The sequence below is a fragment of the Cnephaeus nilssonii genome, assembly GCF_951640355.1.
Source record: "Cnephaeus nilssonii genome assembly, chromosome: 13".
Lineage (NCBI taxonomy): Eukaryota > Metazoa > Chordata > Mammalia > Chiroptera > Vespertilionidae > Cnephaeus > Cnephaeus nilssonii.
Genome location: NC_137084.1, coordinates 54,892,953 through 54,913,581, shown reverse-complemented (window position 1 = coordinate 54,913,581; position 20,629 = coordinate 54,892,953). Strand labels below are relative to the sequence as shown.

General features: G+C 37.4%; 1 protein-coding gene across 3 annotated transcripts in view; it reads right to left on the bottom strand.

The window, feature by feature from the left end:
• Positions 1-20,629, bottom strand: part of TMEM135 (transmembrane protein 135) — a 236,886-nt gene that overhangs the window by 144,418 nt on the left and 71,839 nt on the right. For all 3 annotated transcript variants that reach the window (XR_013814406.1, XM_079788461.1, XM_079788462.1), the window contains one exon: positions 7,890-7,955. Coding sequence is in view for 2 of the 3 variants with exons in the window: in XM_079788461.1 (XP_079644587.1) it covers positions 7,890-7,955 (66 nt within the window). In the remaining variant the exon portion in view is untranslated. The remainder of the gene's footprint in view (positions 1-7,889; positions 7,956-20,629) is intronic.

Here is a 20,629-nt window from a genome sequence, read left to right as displayed (position 1 = left end):
TCTCTTAGAGCTTTTTCTGTCTGGATCCATTGTGCAGACTAGATCAAGAATAGGGATTCCCTGGAATCCAAGCCAGGAAATAAAGAATGGTGGGTGGGGGAGAACAGGAAATTCAAAGGAATAGTCACACTTTTTTTACCTCCTTCCCCAAACTTCTTGTTATTATTTACTTTCCAGAGATTTCAGATGGTTGTTTTATGTATTCTTTTCAGGGTTTTTAGTTGTAATCAGTGGGAGAGATAGACAGACAGTGGTTCCTCCATCTTAGCAGAACCAGAGCCACAAAATTTCCAGAAATAATCTCTAACATTTATGGTCAATTGATTTTTGGCAAAGTTAACTCAATAGGCAAAGAAGGCTCTAACCAGTTTGGCTCAGTGGATAGAGCGTTGGCCTGTGGACTGAAAGGTCCCAGGTTCGATTCCGTCAAGGGCATGTACCTTGGTTGCGGGCACATCCCCAGTAGGAGGTGTGCAGGAGGCAGTTGATTGATGTTTCTCTCTCATCGATGTTTCTAACTCTCTATCCCTCTCCCTTCCTCTCTGTAAAAAATCAATAAAATATATATAAAAAAAGACTTTTATTAAAAAAATAGGCAAAGAAGGCTTTTTTTTTTTCAACAAAGGCTGCTGGGATAATTGGATGTGCATATGCAAAATAAACAGGTGAATCTCTGTCTCACATCATATGCAAAAATCAACTCAAAATGAATCACATATCTAAATATAAAACCAAAATTCATAAAATTTCTAGGAAAAAAACATAAAAGAAAATCGTGACCCTGGGTTAGGAAAAATTCCTTGGATATGAGACAAAAAAATATTAATAAATGGTAATTTATCAACATTTAGAACTTTTTCTTTTCAAAAAAAGTACTACATAGAAAGTAGACAGGCCATTGACCTGGGAAAGTGTATTTATTTTCAAATCACATTTAATAAGAGATTTGTATCCAGAATTTCTAGACATTTCATCAAAAATAATGACTAATAAAACACATAAAAAGATGTCCAAAATCATTAGGGAAGTACAAATTACAACCACAATAAATAGATACCACTACATGTTTCTAGAATGGCTATAATAAAAAAGACTGATAATGCCAAATGATGACAAAAAATCTGACAAACTGGACCCCTTATCCGCTGACATTGTAAATGTAAAACGGTACTGCCACTTTTCTTAAAAATTTATTCATATGACCTCACAATTCTACTCTGAAGTATCAACCCAAGAGACATTTAAACATGTCAACACAATGACTTCTATGCAAATGCTCACAGAAGTATACATAATAGCCAAAAACTAGAGACAATCCAAATGTTCATTAACTAGTTAATAGATAAACAAAATATTATCCATACAATAGAATACCATTCAGTCATGAAAAGGAAAACTGATATGGATGAACCTTAAAAACATGCTAAGTGAAAGAAGTCAGAAACAAAAGAATACATATTGTATAATTCTATATACAGGGTGACCCCAAAAATCTATACATACACTATGAAGAGTTACAAAGGCAGTGTTTATTTAAATACATTTCATTTTCAAAATTGAGCTATCAGCTGTTAAAGTGTGTATACATTTTTGGGGGGACACCTGTATATAAAGTTTTCAGAAAAGGCAAATCTATAGGTTATGCTATAATAAGGAATATATCTGGTCTCTGTTCCCAGTTCCTGGTACACAGATTCAAAAATCCTTGAAATTTCCTTAGTGATAGGAATGTCTGCTATGCTAATGGGAGTGATTCATGGTGATAGCTTTAGGATTAGGCTCATCACTGGAATAATCAACCACATCACTTAATACAAATCCTTTCATTTCTGATCTGCCATGTCCCTACTCAACCACCACAAGTAATACTTATCTCTACATAACAAACTCACCTATTAAGAATGCAGTCAAGAGTCAACAAAGAGAAAAGATGTATAAACAGAATGGTCATAATTATACATATGTATGTGTATGAAATTAAATTCCCTTTGTAATTCAAAAAGTTTAAATTACTTGCTGTTGAACATTATACACAAAAATCCTTTATATAAAGAAATGTTTTCTATATCTCTGAAGACTTTAAGTAGAGCCTGCATTTCCTAATGCATTCAACCACATCCAGCTATATAAACCAAGGTAAGCAAGTTTAAGTTCAGTGAGCAGTTGGTGGACAGGAAGTAGTTGGGACTGGACTTACCCATGTGGAAATAATTGCTTTCCTGGCCTAAAGCTGTTCTTATTAGGATCAAAACAAATTGATGTTATCTTAAGAACCCTTCTAATTTTTGAAAAATAAAACCTAAGTGTTCCATAGTTAGCCAGATATTGTCCAGATATTGTTTATTTTGTTTAAGGGCAAAATTGTGGCACATTTATTTTTGTATTTAAATTAAAAGAGTTACTATTGTGAAGAAAATATGGGCATTTCAAAAGATAATTATCTCGTACAGAAAGGCACAAACGAAGTTGGTACAGACAAGACCACCAAGCTTAAACACTGTGATCTGATATTTTTCAAACCTCACTTTGGCCCTTGGCCTTCTTTATCTTTACCAGAATTTTCCAAATAAACTCAGTTTGTTCACCAGGAGTATGAAATCCCATAGCATATAACGTGATGAGCCATTTAAAGCAGATTTAGTGACAAAGATAAAATATTTCAGCAAGAATAAAATACAAGTTCTGAAGCTTAATGTTTTATAATGCAATTCTGGCATGGACTCTAAATTTTCTAAGCACCTGCCAAAATGTAACATGTTGTTTTGATTCATAGAATTGGAGAACTGAAGATGTTACTTAGACCCGTCTTCTGTGTCTGGCAGTTCAATATCTATACCATCCAGATTGATGGCTATTAAAGAAAACAACTTTTTGTAAATGAGCAAGGTAACAATTCCACAACTTCCTTGAAGCCTCATTTAATGTTTCATCATCCTGAAATAATGACCAGCAGCTCCAGTTATCTCAGAGATAACTTCCCACTTCATTAGAAACAGGTTTGCAACTTCCTTGACTATACCTTGCTTGTTATAAAAATTCTCTAGGCCTTAATTTTTCTGTCTAGATACTTTCCCATACTTATTTCTTTTCTCCTTCTCTAGATATGATCCGTTTTTCATAAATATATATATATAGACATATATATGTCTATATATAGTTTTTTTAAAACTATATTCTATCTTCTGCTTGAAGAAAAAACATAATTACTTTTCTGGGCTAAATTCTAATAGGTTATTTGTATAGTTTATTAATAAACATATACTTTATAAATCACTCATAGAAGAAAAAAACAATAGACTTGAGTTATTTGGGAACCAACCAGGGTGGTTTTTTCTTTTTCTTTAGATGATATGGAGATATGGGAGAAAGCTAATCAAGTTAAAAAAGAGTATATTTCAATGGCAATGGACATGTGTAAAGTATCTTAATATTTTCTTCTATTAAAATACAATATATAAAGCAGAGGTCTTACTGCAGAAGAGATAATCCCATTTTTCTTGACAGGATCATCTGAGCCTTAGTCTGCATTTCTGAAAGGTTAGTATCTTACCATTCTCAGTAGGACTTTTGCCCAACTAAATCTTACAATTATCAGGAGAACTGAATTTTCATTATGTAATGACTTTACCTTGTCTTTTAAATAGCATTCTTATTTATTTGCACATGTTAGTTTTTCTGTAACATTACACTTCTCCCTACTATGTTTATTCTAGATGTAGAAACAAAATCATGATCAGCAGAATTCGGTTGGCTGGGTACTATACCACGAGTCTGTAACTGACCATATACTCTCTCTGTTACTGAGCTATTGGAACTAGACAGCAGAGGGCACTGGCAATATGCGCTGACCTGAATATCTTGAGTCCCATAGGAAGGAAATGTTCATTCAAAAGTACCAATAACACTGCTATTAACACAGCTATTGACCCCCATAATATCTAAAGTCTGTCTTTCACTACCAAGTGTCAGTTCACACTGTTATAAATAAACACAATCCCAAGCTCACCATGTACTCACTCTAATATAAAAAGAAACACTTCATCATGTTTAATTACATAAAAAAATAGTTACCATTTAGTACAGGTTAAACTCTAAAATACTTGCTTTGTGCCAGATATTGTGCTAGTTGCTTTATACATATTGACTATTTCTCACAGAGTAACGCATGATGCTTTTATCCCATTTACAAAAGACGATACTGACTGGCAAAGTTCAAATGGCAGGTTATGGGCTCAGCCACTAGACTGTAAAGCTTCCTAAGAGTAGAAACCATTTTAGTTTTATTTACATTTAAAAACCAGCACCTACAATAGTGCCTGGCACTCAATTAATATTTAGGGAAGAAAGAAAAGGGAACTAGCTCTGATTCCAGTGCCATGTGTCACATCTGCTTTAAGATGCTCTCAGTAAATATCTGCTCATTCGATTAGATTTTACAAGCCACTAGCTACTGGCATTTTACTAGCCACGAGGCCTCAGAGACTTCACTATTTGAAATACTAACACTTTACCTGTTAAACACACATATTTTCTAAGGTGATATTAAAAGAGAAATAGTAAAAAAATAATAATAATAACTAAGAAAAAATATATGCTTTTTAAAAACATAAATGTATGGCCCTGGTCATTGTGGCTCAATTGGTCATGTCCCATGCACCAAAGGTCGCTGGTTCAATTCTTGTCCAAGGCACATGCCCAGGTTTTGGGTTCAGGTGCCGCCCCAAAATAAAGAAACACATTTTAAAATATTCTACCCAGAAAATTATCTGCTTTCTAGCTTATGTAACTTAATCAAGATACAAAAATTCAGCTAGCTCATATACAGGATTGTGCAAAGTGCACATCAACATAGCTAGACATCGAGTCCCAAAACAGAATTGTGAAAGGGTCAGCATTTTTTTCCTATTCATTTTTATATCATATAAAATAATTTTATGAAAAAATAATAGTGATAATGAGAATGCATTAAAAATCTGGCTGATTACATAATCTTGGAGTCTTAGCTACTATGCTACTTTCAATTGTCAAACTATAGAACAACTGAATGATTAGAAAACTTTAGTCAAGTAAGTAAATTACATTGAGGGAGATTGCATTGTCTAGTGGGATGTATATAGGCTTTGGAGTCATATTGGGGTTCAGTTCCCAGCTCTCCCATTTCCTGGCTGTTTGATCACTTCTCTGAGCCTCAGTTTATCTATAAAATGGGCATAATAATTATTCCCTTGCAGAATTGTGATGAAGATTTTAAAAGATATCACTTCTTTGCTTAAACCCTCCAATTATTCATTATAATTTATAAAGTACGTTTCAGACTCTTTCAGAAACACCTTTTTACTTTCAGAGAGGAGCCATGTTTTCGGATTTCAACATTTTAAAATGTCCAAGCAGAAATGTCCAATTAGGTCGACAAAATGTAGACGTAGTGACAGATTACAGTGAAGGGTAAGCTAGCAGAGCTAAGTGTCATCACGCATCCAGATAACAAATTTACTCAAAAACTGGTCTTTTTGTAATTTAGATATACCAGACTTTATTCCTCCTACCTGACATAATAATTGTCATAGGGTTACTTATTAATCCCGTTTAACAAATAATTTTGTAGTAATGGGCTAGGACAATTTTTTAATGGTCATAGGATAAGGAATCTCTGCCACTCTCCTCCCTTAACATATCAAAAATTTTCCATTATGACAAACATGGTGATTTCTGCTTCTGTTTTAAATAATCCCATATATTGTTAACCTTTTAGTTTATCTCATACTCCCAAATGATATCTCAGTTATTGCCTTCATACTAAAATTTAGCACATTTCAAGTGGAATCTGCACTCTGGTTACTTCAAGACTCCACCTAAACTAAGCATTTCTATTCTTTCCAGATTTTTTTTCAAGTATTGATACAACTGTCTCCTCCAGCAGAGAGGGAGTAACTCTAAAAACAGGAACCATATTATATAGCACTCAGCCCACCATCATCTCCAATATGTGTATGCCACCCGTATACATACACATATTCAATAATATATTTGCTTTCTTTTAATACTCTACTTCTAAAAGTCAAATAATTAATACTAATTAGTGGCCTATCCTACCGACCATTTACTAGATATTTAATATATCATCTCACTCTATAATTTTTAAACTACAAAATATTACCATATATTATCAACTCTAAAATATCATAGTCTTATAAGAAATCTCACAATTTAAGAGATGTTAAACATGAATAATAAATATGAATAATAGCGAATGGTGACTATAGGTGCCACTGACTGGAAGACACAGTCCATCTTTAGTGATCTTAAAATGTAAGGGGTAAAATGTACTTATTCCGATTTCAATTTTATGTTAGAAACTTTGTCCAACATTGCTCTGGCCGGTGTGGCTCAGTTGGTTGGGTGTCATCCCGTGCACCAAAGGACTGCGGGTTCGATTCCCAGTCAGGGCACATGCCCAGGTTTGGGGCTCAGTCCTGGGGGGGCGGGGGGGAGCGGGGGCGGGGGGGACACTAGACAGCTATTCAACGTTGCACTCTCACATGGATGCTTCTCTCCCTTCCTCTCTCTCTAAAAATCAATAAACTATTCTTTAAAAAAAAAATGTAAAGACACTTTGTCCAACATTAATACATTAACCAGGTTAGTCACCTGTAGCAATCTGGGAGAGAAATGGATCAAAATACAGCGCTTTAACTACTTCCCCAAATAGGTACATATCCAATATGTGTTGGTGTGCTCAGATTTCTTATAAAACTGCCTTGCATACATTTTCCCAACCTTCTTATTACAGAAGATAAAGTTCAAAAGTTCATTCCCCCATGAGAAAATACATAGTAATTACTAAAATCTGATATTCATTTTGACACATTCTAGGCAGATAAATATATCTGACTTTATTAATGAGAATGTTTTCTTAAACTGGCACCACATACTACAGTTTGTTGAGAATACAAAGGGGTCACTTGTCTTTTTCATACAAAAAATATGTTACAAATTAATACCATAGGTATTTGCCATTTAAGAGTCTGATTTCCAAATGATTGTACATTTTCACCTAACAAGCAGATATATTGACCAATACATTTTATAAAGTAGAGTGATAATTAAGCTAGTAATAGTTTTGAATAAAAATTTATTTCAGGTGGTAGAATTTTTTTTAAGAATTGGTAGAAACACAAAAGTCAAAATTTAAAATCTGTATCTTGAGTCTCTACTATAGGAAAGAGCAGACTAAATTCCATTTCTCTCTCTCTCCCCTCCTTTTTCTCTTCTTCTCCCCATCCCTCTCCCTCTCTCTTTATCTGTAATAAATATCAGCATTTCAAATTATTTTATCCTAAGAAAAAAGTATCAGATCTATAGAACATAAAACAGGAAAAAAGGGGAAAGTATGGGATTATTTTCATTAAAAAATATGTATTTCCAGAAGTTGTTATTAAACAAAATGTCATTTTCTTTTAAGCATAAAAACAACTGGTAAGTAAAGATTAAAAGGCTCAGCAATTCATTTTCAGCCCAAGATCAGGTTCCAATATGACTGAATTATTTAAAATAGATTATTAGGTCAGATATACAACAGGTTTTTCTCAATTTGTTACATAAAGCATCATAAAATTCACATTTTTAAGTGATATTCTATGAATTAAGAACTAATAATTAGACCGGCTGGTGTGGGTCAGTAGTTGAGCCATGAACCAGGAGGTCGTGGTTTCATTCCTGGTCAGGGCACGGGCCTGAGAGGCAGGGGGCATGCAGAAGGCAGCTGATCAATGATTCTCTCTCATCATTGATATTTCTATTTACCTCTCTCTAAAATCAATAAAACCATATTTTTAAAAATATGTATATATCTGTAAGAATTAATAATTATATCAAAATTATCATCTTACTTCTCCATTTCTTAACGTTGTGATGGTTCCTCTTGCTACGCCCATTCTAAATAATGTTTCTGTGGCCTGTAAAAAAAAAAATCATCTAGAATGATTCAACTGTATATCCCACCTCCAAACTGTAAAAGACATTTCCAGCAACTTCTAGAGAAACACGAATAAGGCACAGTAAAAGCTACAAGCTCTAACTAATACTCCAGAAATATCATTTCTAGAAGCTTTTAATAACATCAGGAGTTCAAACTAAATTTTTTAAGGTAATTTTGATTTGCAAGTATTTTTCCAGATCTATAGTCCAAATTAGTACACTTAGATAAGCTTAAACCTTAGTTTGATTAACAAAGATTAAATAAAAATTTAACCTAGCTGGCGTGACTCAGTGTTTGAGTGTCGACTTATGAACCAGAAGGTCACAGTTCAATTCCCTGTCAGGATACATGCCCAGGTCTCAAGCTCGATACCCAGTGGGGGACATGCAAGAGGCAGCCCAATCAATGACTTTCTCTCATCATTAATGTTTTTATCACTCTCTCCCTCTCCCTTCCTCTCTGAAATCAATTAAAATACCTTTAAATTTTTTTAATAAAATAAAAATTTAATACTTGCACTCAAATCAGAAATTGTTCTGGTTTTTAGTTTCCATTTGAGTTTAGTTCAAATCACTTGACTGCCAGTGAAATACTGACAAAAGATGAAGTAATTCAGTAATATAATATATTAAATAACACACAAAAAGACTTATTGGTTTCTATACACTAATAATAAATAATCCTAAAAAGAAATTAAGAATTCTATTTACAATAGCATTAAAAAAATACCTTTGGAATAAACTTAGCTAAAAAAGCAGAAGACTTCTTCACTGAAAACTACAAAACACTGCTGAAAAAGATTAAAGAACACATATGTTCACAAATTGGAAGATTTAATATCACTAAGATGTCAATACTGCCCAAAGTGATATAAAGATTCAATGTGATTCCTCTTTTGTGTTTTTTGCAGAAATACAAAAATCCATCCTAAATTTTATAAGGAACCTAAGTAGCGAAAACAATCTTGAAAAGGAGGAACGAACTTGGAGAAGTCACACTTCCTAATTTCAAAACTTACTATATGAAGCTATAGTAATCAAACAGCAGTGTGATATTGTCATAAGACAGAAATATAGGCCAATGAAATAGAACAGAGCGCAAAAATAAACCCATATATATACATAGTCCGATAATATTCAATAAAGGGTATCAAGACCATTCAAACGGGAAAAGGACAGTCTTTTTAACAAATCTATATATCCACATGCAAAAGAATGAAGCTGAACCCTTACCTTATACTTTATGTGAAAATTAATTCAAAAGGGATGAAAAAAACTAAATGTAAGAGCCAAAACTATAAAACTCTTAGAAAAAATATAAGGGATAAGCTTCATGATTCAACGTCTGGTGAGGACATGCTTCCTGGCTCCCAGGGTGATCTTCTTGTACCCTCCCATGGCCGGGGGCAAACAGAAGCAAGCTCTCTCCGTGCTTTTACAGGGAACTAAACCCCATTCATGAGGGCAAAGCCCTTCTGATCTCATCTAATCCTAATCACCTCCCAAAGGCCCCACTCCTAATACATCACATTGGGAGGTAAGTTTTCAAAATGAATTTTAGGGGAACACAAATGTTCAGTCCATAACAGGGGTGTTCCATTCAGAAGGGGCAAGTTCAGAGGCCAGTAGATAAAATCATGCTTGGCACATTCAAAGATGAGTAAGATACCAATGAGGCTGAAAGGAAAAGATTGCATGAGAATTTTGTTGGAAAAGAGAGGACGCAAGTTCCTCTGTTCAGTATGTGCTATTATTTTTTAATCTGGCATAAGAGAAATGCATTACCATCCTTTAATAATTGAAAATAAAATTCAAAGAATGCTCTACTAAACATCAATTTTAAGAATTAGTATATGAACAAAAAAAGAAAATTTTAAATTTTAAGAAATCCAGGAGAGATGGAAAATTGCAGGAAATTGTAAGGAAATAGATGTACGTATACAAAAATCAGTGTAACATGTTAATTTGAATATAAAAAGTCAGTAACAGAAGAAATGATAAAAAAGGGTTGCAAGTGGGTGCCTCTCGATTGTGGAGATCAGGCACTGGAAGGCGTAAAGAAGAGTACTCTTTTTCTACTAGTTTTGTAACATACTATTTGACTGTTTAAACTACTTGTAAATTCTTGATCAAAACTTTTTTTATCTGCTAAAGCAGTGGTTCTCAACCTTCCTAATACTGCGACCCTTTAATACAGTTCCTCATGTTGTGATGACCCCCAACCATAAAATTATTTTTGTTGCTACTTCATAACTGTAATTTTGCTACTGTTATGAATCGTAATGTAAATATCTGTGTTTTCCAATGGTCTTAGGCTCTAGAGCAGCGGTTCTCAACCTGTGGGTCGCGACCCACAGGTTGAGAACTGCTAGCAGGGTCGCCCAAGACCATTCGAAAACACAGATATTTACATTACGATTCATAACAGTAGCAAAATTACAGTTATGAAGTAGCAACAAAAGTAATTTTATGGTTGGAGGTCATCACAACATGAGGAACTGTATTAAAGGGTCGCAGCATTAGGAAGGTTGAGAACCACTGTGCTAAAGGAATAAGAAATCAATGTATAATCTTACAAAGAGATCAAATACTTCACAATTTTAACAGACTGGTGCTTATAAGAATACTGGAGGCCCGATGCGTGGGGTCCCTCAGCCTGGCCTGTGCCCTCTCGCAATCTAGGACCCCTCGGGAGATGTCTGACTGCTGGTTTTGGCCCAATTCCTGCAGGCCAGGCCAAGGGACCCCAGCGGTGCACAAATCCGTGCAACAGGCCTCTAGTATGCATATAAGATCTTTGGTTAATCTTGTCCTGCCCTCCCCAACCCTCCTTCTTTCCTCTGAGATTCATCAGTCTGTTCCATGTTCCCATACCTGTGCATTGAGCGTCTGCCCCCTGGTGGTCAGTGCATGTCATAGCTACCGGTCGAACGGCCGATTAGGCTTTTATATAGATAGACTAGCGTTCCCGTTGCAGGAAAAATCCTGCAATAGGGTTTCCTGCTGCACTCTACCCCGCCCCGCCTGCTCTACTCCCTTGTCCCCCGCCCCACCTTCTCCACCAGCCCCCCTGCTTTTCTCCCTTCTCTGCCAGCCCGCCCGCTCTCCTACCTTCTCCCCTGGCCCCGCCTCCGCTCCTCCCTCTCCCCCGCCCCGCCTTCTCTGCCAGCCTGCCTGCTTTTCTCCCTTTTCCGCCAGCGCACCCGCTCTCCTTCCTTCGCCCCCGGCCCCGCCTCCGCTCCTCCCTTCTCCCCCGGCCCCGCCTCCGCTCCTCCCTTCTCCCCCCGGCTTGCTTGCTTCTCCGCAGCTTTGCTCCCTTCTGCAGCTCTTGGCTTCTTTCTACGCTGTCTTGATATGCAAATTAGACGCCATCTTGGTTGGGGTAATTTGCATCCTCGTCCTGATTGGTTGGTGGGCGTGGCTTGGCTGGTGGGTGTGGCTGGGGCGTAGCGAAGGTGCGGTCAATTTGCATATTTGTCTATTATTAGGTAGGATAGTTAGGTGAAAAAGATGAAGAGACTAAGAAAAAAATAAACTCAGAGACACAGACAACAATCTGGTGATTAGGAAAGGGAAAGAGGAATGGGGGGAGGTGGAAGAGAGTAAGTGAAAGGGGGATAAATGATAATGGAAGGAAACTTGACTTGGGGTAGTGAACACACAATACAATATACAGGTGATGCTATTATAGAACTGTACACCTAAAACGTACATAATTTTATTAACTAATGTCACCCCAATAAATTCAATTAAAAATTTTTTTAAGGAATATAATTGAGGCCTGAATAGAAGGATATAAAGGCAAATAGTAAGTAAACTCAAAAGATTAGCAATAAATGTAAAGAATGAGATGGAGTTGTTGCTAGAAAGAGCAGAGTTGAAAGAAAATTGATAACAGGATAATTTTTAGGATAGAAGAGATGTAAAAATGTTCTTAATGACTAAGTACAAGTACTCAGTAAGGTGGGAGAATTTATAGACACAGGAAGAAAATGGATATTGACTGAGATTCCTGCAGAGGGAAAAAGGGCAAATATAGTAGGTAAATTCTCTCCCTCTCTCTGCCTTTACCCCTGCTCTCCTCTTATCCCTCTCCACCCCCTTCCCCTCCCTTTCCATCTGAAATAGGAGACAGGATAACCTTCTGAGAATGACAAAGATACTAACTTAAGGATAAGGGTAAGTATGTCATGCATGTAAAAGGAAAACATAAGGGAAAGGAACACAGAACTAATTACCAAGCATTACTAAAAGTCCAGCTTAGGTTGAAAATCATAAGTCTTTGTTATTGCAAATCATGTTTTGCAAAATTCATGGTTTAAGAATTGTCAAGGAAAAATGAGCAAGGCTAGAGAGGATATGGATTAAAAGGTAACTCCTTTTAATTCAACTTTATTGGTAAAATACAGCATGTAACTTAGAAATAAAAGCAAATATTTTCTAACATTTTTTCCACAGGTCAGAATTTATTTATTAAAGTTCAGATTGTCAAAAAAGTTAAAAAAATAAATAAATGAATAAAACAACGTCAATGTTAACAACACAGTGTCACAATTGTTTTATACTCAAAATGTAGAGACAATCTCAAACTCAGGAAACTCTTCAAATTAAATAAATCAACTTTATCTTTAAAACAGAAAGGGGGAAAAACTCCCCAAGTGTCACTAATCTTGTACTTAAAATTACTCTTGGGTGTGGAACTCCTTCAAAGATTTTTGGATGAAAATGAATCACCCGTAGTTTCTGTAACACAATCACACTTTTAGCTGTGAGGGGTAGTAATCTTTCACACACACACACACACACACACACACACACACACACACACGGTGGTGGGGAGTTAGTGTCTAAATGCTAAGTTAGAAAATTTTTTAAATGAGAAAACTGGGACAACAGTGTGGTGATTGCTGGGGGGAGGGTGGAAGAGGGTATAGGGAGGAAAAAATAAAGAAAACAAAAGAGAAAATAAAATATTTTAGGGCAAACACTATACTAAATTTTGTGATTGTAGCACAATATAAATATAATTCCAACCCATAATTTACTGATTAAACAGGTTAGTAATGGGAAGAGAGAGGGGTTATGCACATCCCAAATAAAAATCAAATTATAAATGAATGACTTTGCTATAACAGATTTTACTAAAGCACACAAAACTTGATGTTGAAAGAACTATTTATGGAAATGTTACTAAAGGAAAGAAATTCTCACCAATGACGTTTTTTTTTTCTATTCCTAATGATATGGATATTAAATTATATCTTCCATCTTCCTGTTTCTTTTTAGACCTTATCTGATCTAGTGATGTGACTGTTAACAGTACTCACCTAAGCCAGATTAGTTACTGTGTATATCTGAGGAGCAAAAGGGAAAAGGCAGAGGCAGCAAGCACTTGGAATAAAATATGCAGCGACGAAACCAGATCAAATAACTTACATTTTTGTGGGCCAAAAGCCCAGGCTGTTTGAAGATCTAATTCTTTTTCTGCACTTTCTCCAGTAGAAGAAGAATACTAAATTCAATCTTTTGTTTCCAACTAAATTGATTTATTTCATCATCAACATTTTTTAAGGATGTCTCACTCTAATAGCACTTGGTCAACTGAGCTCAGCTTCCTTTGATTCTATAGGGAAGCACTGGCGTGTACAACATCCTTTTGACCTCCACTAAAAAGATTGCTTTTAATTTACTTGCATCCAAACAATGACTAACAAATGTCAAAAACAATGAGATACAGGGCAAATTTTCAACCTTTGTAAATTTACCACCAGCAAATTCTTGACTGAAATTTCTCTCTCCTTGAGTTTTGGTAACAACTAAAGTGCTTAATACTACAAATACTAAAAACATTCATTAAACATTTTCTGTCAGTGATGGCGGGGGGCGGGTGAGGGAAACACACCTATACATCCTTGTTTAAAAACAGGTTATCAAGAGAGACTTTTTAAGAAGAATGCTAGATAAAAGACTTAGGCATGAAATCTAGCTATAACAAATGCAAGATTCTGTACTGGATCCTTGTGTTTGTGTATATGTGCTATTCAAAGAAGATATGCAGAAATATACAAGTTCATATGAGGGTATTTTTCTTTTTCTATTCAAATGTGCTACCATGCACATGTACTATTTGGTAATAATAAGAAGCAAAAAATCAAAAGTATCAATTTTTGTTATACTAAAATATAAAACAGATTTAAAACAGAATTTTGGAAAAATGTTATAATACTAGCCAGTACTACCTTGAGTAGCTCCCAGAGTGAAAACAATCCAAATTCAATACAGACTCATGCTCTTACAGTATAATACTTTTTAATTCATTAAACCTACACAAAATAAGTAAAATTAACATGAAGAAATATAATCTTGATATACTTTTACCTTGAAAAGCAGTATGATTGTAATAACTTAAAGCATCATATTAAGAAAGACTTCAGTGGGTTAAGTTAACATGAAGTTATTGTATTTAGCAAATATTTATTTATTAATCAAGCAATATATTTCTAGTTATCTTATTTCCACTACTTACTATCTGGGCAATCTTAGGCAGGGTATTTAAACTCTCTAAGCTCTGACCTCCTAATATCAACCTCTCTTCCTATTGTGGTAAATGCAGATGTCAAGATATATAAAAAGCTCTGTAAAGAGCTAGATAAATGTGAAATAATTAATCCAAGGTTTAGTTTAGGGCAGCACTTTCTGAAGATGCAAAGTTGTTTGAGAAATACTACTTTTGATTTTTCAAATGTAAAATTAAGAAATGGACTAATGAAAGATCAAAAACGAATGAGCCTTAATCACAGCTGTGAATCTGAAAAACAAAAATCTATGTCACAGAGTCACAGCACTTTACCCTGTTTTATGACTCTCTATAGTTTAGTTCACCAGCTAAACAGTGAGGTCATGAAGGGCATGAATCACATCTTTGATTTATGTATTCCTGGCACCTTGAGAAATATATAACAATATACAGCATGAAGATTAAGAGAGAAGATTTTAGAAACAGACTGTTGGGTTCAAATTCTAGCTTTGCCATTTGTGAGATGTGTGACCTCAGCCAAACAACTTCACTTCTTTGAGCTCAAAGTCATTGTTAGCAAAATAAGGATAATAAAAGTACGTAATTCAAAAGAAACTGTAAGTGCTCAAAAAAATGATAATTATATTGCTATTAATATCTCAAAGAAAATGAAGAATTCCAATTCTACTTTAAAAGTTAGTCATCAGATTGCAATTAAAAATTGCATCAGTTGGCAATTTAAAGGATCCTATCTAATAAAGAGGGAATATGCTAATTGACCCTCACACCGTCGCAAAGATGGCGGCACCCACAGCCAATAAGGAGGGAATATGCTAATTGACTGCCTCGCCCTCAAAGATGGCAGCGCCCAAAGCCAATAAGGAGGAAATATGCTAATTGATTGCTCGCCCTCAAAGATGGCGGTGCCCACAGCCAATAAGGAGGGAATATGCTAATTGACTGCCATGCCCTCAAAGATGGTGGTGCCCACAGCCACAAGATGGTGGCGCCCAGTTGCCTCAGCCGGCGCCTGCCTCCAGAGTCCCCCAGTCCTCTCAGCCCCCCAGCCACCCAAGCCGGCCTGAGGTGCAGGCAAACCTCGGATGGTGGCTGCCCAGCCAACACCCGAGGCTCAGGCAAGCCTCGGATGGTGGCTGCCCAGCTGCCCAGGGCCGGCCCGAGGCGCAGGCAAGCCACAAATGGCAGCTGCCTAGCCGCCCAGGGCCGCCCGAGGCTCAGGTAACCATGGCTGAGGCTTGTGCTGCCAGCAGTGGCAGCAGCAGAGGTGTGATGGGGCGTCACCTTCCCCTGATCGCTGGGTCGCCTCCTGCCCTTGAGGGCTCCCAGACTGTGAGAGGGGGCAGGCCAGGCTGAGGGACCCCCCCACCTCCAGTGCATGAATTTTCATGCACCGGGCCTCTAGTACTATATAAAACAGTCAACTACACTTATCACATCATGCTGTATGGCCATTAATACTAAAATTCATGACAAGTCAATCAGAAAAATAGAAAACTTATACTATTTCAAGAAGAGTTAGCAAAAGTCAACAGAAATCATATGCAAAGTTCATTCCCTAGCTTTTTTTTCTGACCATAGAAGAAAATGTTAAATACTGAGGCTTTTAAGCACCAGCTGCTTTCCTTCTTTATGATGATAAAAATACAAAATAAGAAAACTGAGCATTAGCTATCGGCTTCTCCCACAAGAAGCAGTGCATGATACAAATCTAATAACGTGCCTCAAATTACATAAACACATTGTCATAGTAACCAAGACCTTTGCAATGTCCCCAAACCATGATCATTCTCTTTTTTCCAAATAGCTGCCTATAGAAAAACCCTCTGAGAGAAACTCTATCATTCTGGGCAAAAAACAGGGAAAAGGGGACCAAGTGGGTCAGATAATGTATAGGAAATTAATCCCTGGTTGTTGGGACTGTTTTCTTTTTTTCTTTATTTTAATCTTAATTCAGCCCTAAGGATAGGTCCCAAACAGCAGCAGTGCCAGTAGTTAAAACTGGAAAAAATATCCTGTTTTTCTGGTCAAAGGTACATGGAAAGAAGAGCTTAGCAGTCGGAAGAAAAGAGGAAGACTCCCCATTATCTATTTCAGTCTCTTTTTCTCTAGCCACTTTGTCTCAATGGCAGGTTCTGTGAGTTTCTGCAACTCTGACAGCAGTGCAGGCCACTAAAACTAAGAGAAACGCCATCTTTCTGACCAGAGGAACAGGAAAAGGAGAGCCAGTGAGTCAGAGAATATAGAGGTAATCCCAAGAAGGACAGCTAGAAAAGGAGTTATCTAAATCTATGTTTGAACTGGCATAAGTACAGGGTTCACCCCGAGTGAGCGTAGGCACAGAACAGACCCAAGCAGCAAAGCAAAGGCTTTGAGAACAAAACTACAGCTAAAACTACCAACCAAGCCCTAGCCGGTTTGACTCAGTGGATAGAGCACCAGCCTGTGGACCGAAGGGTCCCGGGTTCGATTCCGGTCGAGGGCACATACCTTGGTTGCAGGCTCCTCCCTGGCCCGGGCTCTGGTCAGGGCGTGTGCAAGAGGCAACCAGTTGATGTGTTTTTTTCACATCGATGTTTCTCTCTGTCTTTCCCTCTCTCTTCCACTCTCTCTAAAATCAATGGAAAAATATCCTTGGGTAAGGATTGAAAAACAAACAAAAAAAAAACAACTACCAACCAAGTCCTAGAATGACCCATGAGTGGCACATAAATGGGACAGACCCAAAGTAGCATCAAAAACAGAACTTATATTGGAATGACTGCATCTCCATCTATGTTACGCTTATATATTAATTTTCAAACTACAATCATACTATTACAGAGGCAATTGAAGAACACCTGGTAAAATGTGTGACCCAAAACAGGGTTAGATAGGCTGAATTCCAATGTTTACTTCAAACTAGAAATTTGAAAGTAATACTTTCCTCCTCATGAAAAAATTGACATTTAGATTAATCCCACATGGTAAGAAATAGTAGTTTACGTGGCCAATCATTCATCATAAAAGAAATAGATTTCTTTACACAAGGGATCATCAAAGTATGGCCTGTAAACCAAATCCTGACATTTCTGTAAAAACTGACAATATGCCTCTAAAATTTATATAGAAATGCAAAAAAAAAACAAAAAACAAAACAACAAAAAAAACTCCACAATACAATATAACCAAAACAATGTTGAAAATGAACAAAGTTGGCAGACATATCCCACATGTTTAGAAGACTTCAGCAATCAATACAGTGTGGTATTAGCTTAAGGTTACAATCCAGAAATAGACCCACAATGTGTTGTTCAATTGATTTTCTACAAAGGTACCAAGGTACTGGAGAAAGAAGAGTCTTGTCACCCAATGAAAATGAAACAACTGTATTTCCAAACAGAAATATATGAACCTCAGTTCATCCTTTACTCCATATACAAAAACTAATTCAAAATGGAACATAGATTTTTAATGTTGGAACTCAAATCATAAAACTACTGAAAGAATACACTGAAAAATATTTTATAATCTTCATTTAGGCAAAGATATGTTATATAGAGGGGGGAGAACAAAACATTTAAAAAATTAATTATAGCAGATTGTATTGTCCAAAGATGGTCACACTAATATACATTCTATCCCATATCTCATGAACAGAGATACTTGAAATTGCCTTTGTAACTGTAACAAACATAATGAGTCAGAAATGATGCTGATTTTAAAGCTAACTCATAAAAGGCAAAATGACTTCTAACTGCTGTTCTCACTTTCTTAGGACATATGCCTTAGGATCCAGGAACCACATATAACAAATCTAACTCCCTTGAAGCTAGCATGCTAATGCTAGAGCAGAGATTTTCAACTGGTGTGCCACAAGAATTTTTAAAACATGCAAAACCTGACTGTTTAGTCAGGGGCACTGACCTCTTTTCCCTTAGATGGTCAAGTAAAAAAGTGACAACAGCCCTGGCCATTGTTGCTCAGTAGTTAGAGCATTGGCCCATGCATAGGTTAAATTCTCGATCAAGGGCACACAACTAGGTTGCAGGTTTGATCCCCATCCCCAGTTGGGGTGCATGTATAAGGCAACCAATTGATGTGTCTCCCTCACATCAATGTTTCTTTCTCTTCTCTCTCTCTCTCTCTCTCTCTCTCTCTCTCTCTCTCTCTCTCCCTCCCTCCCTCCCTCCCTCCCTCCCTCCCTCCCTCCCTTCCACTCTCTCTAAAGAAAAAAAAAATCAATAGAAAAATTATCCGCAGTTGAGGATTAACAACAACAAAAATGACAACAGCCAATACAATAGTCATCCAGTGTGAATGAATCAAAATTATTCCTATTTTTCTGTCAGACTGGCAAAAATATTTTTTTGTCTGCCGCAGAATTTCAGTAATTAGTTCATTTATGCCATGAAATGAAAAAGATTGAAAATCAGCATGCTAGAGAAACTACATAGAAATAGAAAGGTGCCACAGCTATTCCAACATACATCTATTCAAGTACCCCAAACCCAGAAGCCATTCATGTGAGTGAGTCTTCAAATGATTCCAGCCCTTAGCTTCCAAGCTGCACCAGCTGATGTCAAGTAGAGCAGCAATGGTCTATTCTGGGCAATCCCTTCCCAGACTGTAGATCCATACAAAGTAAATACTGCTGCTATTTTTTTTTAAATATATTTTATTGATTTATTACAGTGAGGAAGAGAGAGGGATAGAGAGTTAGAAACATCGATGAGAGAGAAACATCGACCAGCTGCCTCTTGCACACCCCCTACTGGGGATGTGGCCGCAACCAAGGTACATGCCCTGACCGGAATCGAACCTGGGACCTTTCAGTCTGCAGGCCGATGCTCTATCCATTGAGCCAAACCGGTTTCGGCTATACTGCTGCTATTTTTAACCACTAAATGTTGAGTGTTCTTATGCAGCATCAGAAAACCCTATATTGATAAAAGTGCTTCAATGAAATTAAAAGCCATTTGTTCTTTGAAACAATTGAGAAAATGAAAAAGCAAGCTACTCACAGAAAATATCTGCAAATATATATCTCACAAACCACTTGCGTTCAGAATATATAAATAACTCTTACAACTCAAAAATAAGACATACAACTAAATAAATTAGAGAGCAAAAGATTTCAATATACATAGATGCGTATATACAGACACACTAACAAATACACACACACACACATATACTGGACATCCCAAAATATATAAACACACTTTGAATAACTATTAATTCCAACAGGTTAAATCTGAAAAGAAATATTAGAATTAATAATTATTCATAGTGTGCATACATTTGAGGGAGTATATACATATATACCTATATACATATATATACACACATTAGAGGCCCGGTGCACGAATTTGTGCATGGGTGGGGTCCCTCAGCGTGGCCTGCGGGGATTGGGCCAAAACCAGCAGTCCAACGCCACCTGCTGCTCCTGCCTGTCACTGCCACTCATCCCGGCCCCGCTGCACCTTCCACGGGCTTGCACCCAAGCCCTGCGTCTGGCGCCCATCCCAAGGGTGGTAGGGCGGGCAGTGGGATGCCCTTGCTGCCCCAGGATACAGATCCGTCCTGCTGACATTCATGCCAGTTGTTGGGAGCCACCTGGCGGCCGCTTTTATATCATTTCTTCCTTACAGAGCATCTAGGGAGGAGAAGCGGCCACGAGGCCGACTTCCAGGAGGCCTGCGGCGCTGTCGGGATCATGCAGGTGGCGCCAGTCCGTGGGTGCCTGGCCCGTTCTCTGGAGATTGGACCTGCAGGACTACTGAGGAAGTGAGTGGCTACCGCTGAGCTGGTGGGCCGCTGGGACAGGTTGGTCAGCTGAGCGGCACTCCTGCTGAGGGAGCACACTGACCACAGGGGGCAGCAATCGAGATGTTTCTAACTCTCGATCCTAGTGGGATCGGGCCTAAATGGGCGGTCGGACATCCCTCTCACAATCCAGGACTGCTGGCTCTCAACTGCTCACCTGCCTCTCCCTGATTGCCCCTAACCGCTTCTGCCTGCCAGCCTGATCACCCCCTAACCACTCCCCTACCAGCATGATTGACACCTAATTGCTCCCCAGCCGGCCCAATTGCCCCTAACTGCCCTCCCCTGCCAGCCTGGTCACCCCTAAAT